Raw genomic sequence first — 7,092 nt, forward strand, 5'->3', positions numbered from 1 at the left:
ACTTTCTTTCAGTGATAAGCCACACTTTCTTTCAGTGATTAGGCTAAATAGACGGCTTTGTTTCACAATGTGCATTTACTTTAGCATTTAGAAGGGAACCAGTAGGATTAAATACCTAGCCAGGATTTGTGCAGCTAGTGTCTCAGACCTGTGCTGAAAACACCATGTCAAATCATACTGATCTTTGGGGATTTCATGCACTGCAGAAGCCGACAGCCCAGCCAATGCTCCACGGATAAACAACCTAACATTACCTGTTTTTTTTTTTTTTCTTTTTCTGCACAACAGTAAAAGTGCTTTTTAAACAGTAACCAAATATCTGTTCTCTACTGTCGTGTACACACTAATAACACAAAACAACATTTCTGCATTTAGAATCTCCACCTTTGTTATATAAACCAGTAACTGGACTGTACTTGTGTTTCTAAAAAAGGAAATAAACTACTAAACTCCTACCAAGTACATGGCAGGAGTTTAATCAACACTAAACCCCTACCATTATTTTGGGTTAATGCAAGCATAAACATTCAGCTTTGTAGATCCCCCCCCCACCAAGTCAACACTGTTACTGTCGGATTTTGCATTATGGGATACTAAATCTGTTATTAACATAAAAACACAAGAAGGTACCTTAAGATAAAAAGGAAAGCACCATGTGAGCAGATTGACAATAATGAACGGGTCTGTCAGAAGATACTCATCAGATCCCATACCACTTTCGCTGCACAAGGTCTGCATTTTACTTGAAGTATCTATCAATCCCGAGGAGCCTCGTTCGGGTCTTCAAAGAATTATTTTACATTTAACAGAACCCAAAACACACTCTGCCCTTCAGCAGGAGGAGGCAATTAAAGCTTTGCAAATGCAAACCTTGAATCTGATCAGCGACAGGGAAACACCAAACAGCAAAGAGGGGAAGAGACATAAAAGGCAGGCCCAGTTTACCCACATCTGTTCAAAGAAAATCACAGGGAGGGACACTACAGCAGAGCACAGCTCAGCAGCCCTGAGGGAATTTCTATTGGTCTTCTTACACAGTAAGAGGGGATTCTCTGTAACACACTGGGAAAATGTGACCCCCGAGCACCCACAGCTGCAGTTCAGGCAACTGAAACAGCTGCTTGTTTTATCAATAGCCAATTGTAAAGAAACTGAGAGGTGTCCGATCTGGCGACGCCTGTACCTCTCAATTACATGCAATGGAAAAATAAGACCAAGTGCTTCTCGTGTGCCCTGCTGCAGGCTGCTCAGTATGTCATACAAATTTATTTATGTATTTAATCATTTGGATTAACTGCAACCAAGCTCACTGTGGGCTCGTACAGGCCTACTGAATTACAAGACAGTGCCATTCATTTTCACACCTCTAGAAATTTGATGTATTTCATTTCTTAGCAAGCCTGCCTTCTTTAACCCCCCCTACCCTCCTCCTCATAATATTGAGCCTGAACACCAGTATATGGATTGGAACAGTATACAGAACACAAACAGGTAAATCTGTTAAAAAAAAAAGTAAAAATTAAACTAAAAAGGAATAGCTCTGATAATGCAAGACAGGCTTGCAAACCTTTTGATAAAGTTACGTTTTTGGACCCCAAGAACTGGATTCGTGGATTTTCTTTTTTTTGCCTAAAAAAAGGGTTATTTTGTTTGGCAAAATGTGTTGCCAAAATCCAAACTAAATACATTGATGTATCCCATAATACAAAGCCAGGCGCATGCATGCAGTGCTGTTGATCTGCAACCTTACAAAAATTTTTAGGACGCCCCACGCACTATGATCATCACCAGGTAGTCCTCTTCGGTTTTGGCAAGCGCTTTTGCGGAGGAATCCAAGAACTGTTGGGAGAAATCGCAGGGAGGGAAAGCGTGGAGGACTCCAGCGTTGTCCTTGTCTTTGCTGCCTCCGATGGGCAGGCTGATGACACCGGCAGCCTGCTTTTGTTTCAAGTAAGACACCAGGTTCTTCAGGGGTCTCTGGGTGGATGAAGCTTGATCCGACTCGGAAGTGCCATCGTCTCCCGGTACTGCGAGGAGGACGGAGTAGCCTTTGGGTCCTGCAGCTTTGATGCGGCGCGTGACCTCGTCGAGCTTGGGCTGGTCCAGACGCAGGCGCTGGGTGATCTTCAGCTGAGCCACCTTGCCTCCCGTGGAGCCGTCGATCAGCAGGCTGGTGGCCACGTTGAGGTCCCCGTCCAGGAGGTGCATGTTGGAAGGGAAATTGCTGTTTTTCAGGAGAAGCATGCCTTGCCAGGCCAGGGTGAGTTTCTGGCTGCCTTCCTGCTTCTGCTGCTGGGAGGGCTTGGAGGAGCTGACTTCCAATCTCTCATCTTTCTTGACCGGGCTCTTGCAGGCGTCGCCGATCTTGCGTTTGCGCTCCCTCTCTCCACCGCCCCCGATGCCAGCGTCAGAGAGGCTGATGTTTTTTAGGCGCTCTCCTCCTCGTTTGTCACCTTGGCCCTTTTCTAAGCTGGCGCGCCTGTCCCTGAGGGGCGGGGAGGGCCTCTCTGTGCGCAGGGGCCGCTCTGAGTCACTATAACGGCCGCCGTCTCTGCTGCTCTCCCCTGGACTGCGCTCCAAGGAAAGGCAGTGGCGCCTCCTGGCACGCTCAGTGCTGTCTGGGGAGCGCTCCAGGATTCGGCTTTCCTCCAACAGCCGGCGCTTTCGGGTTTGTTCCCGGTTCTGTAGCTCTCTTTCCCGGTCCAGGGACCAGCTCTCTCGCGGCCTGCGTTCCCTGTCCAGGTGTTCTAGCGGATCGTAGCCTGCTCTCACTCGGTCTCTGACAGGGGCCCATTCGGGAGCCGGGTACAGCTCCCTCTCTCTGAAGTGCAAAGGCGGGGGAGTCCTTTCCCTGGCCCTTAATGGCTCTGGTGCTGCGCGGTGAACAAAGCTTTCTGCCACCAAGTCATAGTGAGGCAAAGGCAGGGGCTGCAAGTATTGCTGCTGGTATCTCTGCTCTGTGTCTGCAAAATCCACTCGGAGTCTGCGATCCGGGCCCCCCAAAGCGAAGCCTCTCATGTGGCTGCAAGCTGCCTGGGCGGCATCCAGACTTTCATATTGAATGTAGGCCCAGGTGTCCCCTTTTCTGTAGTCAATAGTTCTTATGGTGCCAAAACGGTCAAACTCCCTGGCAAGAGCTGCCAAGGGAACCCAGGGCCCTAAGCCCCCCACCCAGAGGCGAGTGCTGGGGGTGGCTTTGCCGTAGCCGATCTTGATGGGTTTTCGGCAGATCACCTTGCCAGACATTGCGATCATGGCACGGTGAGCCATGTCCAGGTTCTCATACTTGAGGAAACCATAGGTGCTGGTCTGGCCCTGGGTGGGTCTCTTAATGTCCACTTCAGTGACCACCCCGAACCTGTCAAAGGCCCTCCTCAGGTCGCTCTGCGTGGCAGTGATATCCAGGTTCCCAAGAAACAACGTCCTGTTAGCTCTTTCATCATCTTCAGGGGAAAGGACTTCCTCTTCTCGGAAAGCAGTCCTATTGTAAGCTGGGCGCGCCCGGGCGTCGAAAAAGGCATATTCCCTTACCCTCTGCAGATCTCTGGGCAGGGGGGGCGGTGGAGGAGGGGGGAGACGCCCCAAGGCAAGCTGCTGCAGCCTGTAATCTCTGTATCCCAGTCCAGTGGGGGATAAAGGTCTCTGGACGTGTGGGTGCCGCCCTGCCAGCACTGCATAAGTGTCCTTTTCAATAGGGGAGCGGCTTCTCCTCCTGTTCATATGCACGGCCTCGATTTTCAGGGGGCGATCGTACAGCACCAGTCTCCCCCTCGCGTGCTTGGCCGCCCTGGCATCCTCGGGCCTCCTGAAATTGACAAACGCCACCCTCTCGTCGCTAATCCGGCTAATTTTAACACTCACGTCCCCAAATTTCTTAAACTCGTGGAAAAGCCCGTCTTCTATCTCTTCGTCGCTGAGCTGGGAGCCCAGCTCGCTTATTTTAAGGGTCTTGTACTCACTCTCGCTGTTGAGAGGCGGCGGCGGCGGCGGCGGCCGAGGCTCCCCGCGGGTGTTGATCCTGGCGGGCTCCGGGTTTAAGTTATTATCGTGGTTCTTGCTGCAGGAGCTTGCGAGCGCAGCGTAGCCGTGGTTGCTGCTGGCACTGCCGGCTGCGTGCCTCTCGAAATCCCGACTTTCTCCCCTTTTGTCGGCGAGCAGGCTCCTCCTGGTCGAGCTCCCTTCGCTCTTTGCCGAGCTGTTGCCGTTGCTGTTGCCACCGGACACAGAAAGAGCCATTTTCTTGCTGGTCGGGTGGCTTCCTCCTCTGTCTCGGATCTCATCCAAGGCCCTTGAGCGTTTCTTCGCCGGCGACCGCTCTTTGCCTTTCATTTTCGCAGTCTTATTTTAAGGACCCACACACACAAAAGCACGCAAATTTAAACTCGGTTCCTAATCGAAATCACGGTGTGTTTTCTTTTTTTTTTTTTCCCCCACTCAATGTTCCTCCAGCGAAGAAACCGCATACGCCATTTTGGGGCAACATCAAAGAATGCCCGCCCCAGCTTCTTACTGGTCACAGCGCGCCCAGGGAGAGCGCCCCATTGGTTGAGAAGCCCGTCGCTCGGTGCGGTTTGTCCTGTGGAGCGGGGGCTGGTGCAGACGGGGGGACGGGACGGGTGAAACTGGCCCCATGTTGGCTCTACAGCGAGGCGTCATGATGCTTCACTCTCATAGAAACTAGAGCCAACGTGACCACACGCGGGGTGCACTTTCACAAGGTTGCAAACTCGGGAGCACCTAGTGGTATCTATGGGAACACGCAAATGGGGCAAAACGAGGGGCACTTTATAATCTTAATTACGCCATTTGGTGTGCGCCACATCGACCACGTTTTATTTCATTTCATCAGCTTCTTACTGGTCACCAGCGCCGACCAGGGAGAGCGACAATGGAAATTTTTTTAAAAAAATTATACATTAATTATAAAGAAAGGAACGTCCCCCTATGATCCCCTTTCATTTAGGCCAGTGATTTGCACCCACAAGGGGGTTTTTAAAGACACCCGCGTCGGCGTCCTCCTTCCCCCCCACCCTCCTCAGCACCAACCACCCACCAACCAATGGACACGGGACACCCCGAAACAGGTCGGGGGGGGGGCTGGTGCAGGCAGTGAAGGGGAGCTTGCGGGGTGGTGGTTGGGAACGGGTGGGTGGGGTTTGTCCCATGTGGCCCCATGTTGGCTCTACAGCGAGGCGTCATGATGCTTCACTCTCATAGAAACTAGAGCCAACATGACCACACGCGGGGTGCACTTTCACAAGGTTGCAAACTCGACCCGGAGCACATAGTGAAATCGTATCTATGGTAACTGAACACGCAAATGCATGGGCAAAACGAGGGGTACTTTATAATCTTAATTGTTCTTGCTAATTACCTCGCGTGTTTTATTTCATTTCTAGCTGTATGATGGTTTTTTTTTTTTTTTTTTTTAGACATAAAAAAGATGCATTCTAGTGATTTGCACTTTGATCACAAGAGGGAGGTAGCTCGGCGTCTTCTTTTACTAGCTGCTAAAGAATCTGATTGGGTGGATTGCAGTGTCGATCATTCTGCATACGGGGGGGGGGTTATAAAGGGGGGTTGGGGGGTTTTGTCTAAACTGGTTTACGTATTTATTTCAACTGTTTATCAACAAGAGGTGAGCTTGCTGATAAACTGAAATACACTTTGAAAATACAAAAAAAAACAGCATTCTCTCGCCAAAATAAATAAATAAACAAACCCGACAATAATAAACGTCCTTTCGACGATACTAAATGAATTACTTGGCAGTGTAAACGTGTTTCTCCTTTTAAACGAAGACAACACAGTGCAGGCGGGAAAAATAAATAAATAAATAGTGTTTTGCTGTGCCAGTATTGTGCCTCGTGTAAATTGAACGACGCGACTGAAGCTGGTGTGTCACTCCCGAGCTAAGGTTACTGGATCGGGCCACTCTCACCCATCTCCGTGCAGGACGGGACTCTTCTGCTCATTTGCAACGGTCCAATCCGGTCCAAACCCAAGTCTATAACGCTGTTATTGCAAATCTTTTATTGTAACTAAATAAATAACATTGCACATTCTAGAATTCCCATTTCTAATTCTTCTAATTTCTGATCGCTGAAGTGGACATTAACACGCAGCTAAAACATTCAACGATGTGACCGTCAGAGGGAGACAGCGGACCACAGTTTGTTGACGTCTGTATAAACTTGTAAGGTGCATTGGCATTCATGCAGTACAGACGCATTCGTATCTCAGAGAAACTACAGAGGAACGGGAAATTAAAACAAGGCAGAGGCAATCATCCAAATAAAGCTGAAGCCTAACGGATAACGAGGCAGAACGTCTGTACAGCCCTGAAACACGACGCTTAAAATAAACCTAACTGTACCGCTGAACCTCGACTTCTTTAATATTAGTATCACAAGGGTTTTATAAAAATAAATTAATAATAATAATAATAATAATAATAATAATAATAATAATAATAATAATAATAATAAGTGAGTTACAGGAAAAAACAATTCCATCTCCGGTTTCTGAGACTGAGATATATATATATTATATATATATATATATATATATATATATATATATATATATATGTGTATATGTATGTGTGTGTGTGTGTGTGTGTGTGTGTGTGTGTGTTTCTTCATTCCATTTACAATGCAATTGAAAGATAAAAGTTTTACTTTTAAAATTGTATCTCAGCAAAACTAAGATGTGAATGGTAAGCCTGAGGGCACAATAATACATATAATCTTTCAATGCACTTCTGCAACTCAAAAGGATTTTGAGCATCAGTGACTGCAGTTGGCAAAACAGCAGCTATTAAGAAATCCGCAAGCTTGATCCAGCCTTTTTAAGATTATTGGCTGTTCTGGTGTTTCTGTGCTTGATGAGAACCCTGTAGGAATCCTATGCATGATCATATTTGATTCACACTGCCTCTGAGGGTGAGGGCTTGACATTTAATAGCAGACTACAACCCAACTCCATGGAAATGTAATTGGAGGCTTGCTTACAGTTATCCGAGGGAAGAACACTATAGGCACTTAGCAAGGAAACGGTCACGCTAAGTGACGAGGCGTGTGTTTCCATAAT

The 7,092-nt window shown here is 48.0% G+C and overlaps 1 protein-coding gene across 1 annotated transcript; it reads right to left on the reverse strand.

Moving 5' to 3' along the window:
• Nucleotides 1-552: 552 nt before the first annotated feature.
• On the reverse strand, nucleotides 553-4,497 carry LOC121299901 (RNA-binding protein 15-like). The gene has a single exon (XM_041228123.1). The coding sequence runs from the start codon at nucleotides 4,327-4,329 to the stop codon at nucleotides 1,759-1,761; it is 2,571 nt and encodes an 856-aa protein (XP_041084057.1). The 5' UTR covers nucleotides 4,330-4,497; the 3' UTR covers nucleotides 553-1,758.
• Nucleotides 4,498-7,092: the final 2,595 nt, after the last annotated feature.

The sequence above is a fragment of the Polyodon spathula genome, chromosome 25 (genome assembly GCF_017654505.1).
Source record: "Polyodon spathula isolate WHYD16114869_AA chromosome 25, ASM1765450v1, whole genome shotgun sequence".
In the NCBI taxonomy this organism is placed as follows: domain Eukaryota; kingdom Metazoa; phylum Chordata; class Actinopteri; order Acipenseriformes; family Polyodontidae; genus Polyodon; species Polyodon spathula.

What these genes read in the sequence shown, in the direction of transcription:
- LOC121299901 (XM_041228123.1), bottom strand. Translation starts at nt 4,329, where the DNA reads ATGAAAGGCAAAGAGCGGTCGCCGGCGAAGAAACGCTCAAGGGCCTTG.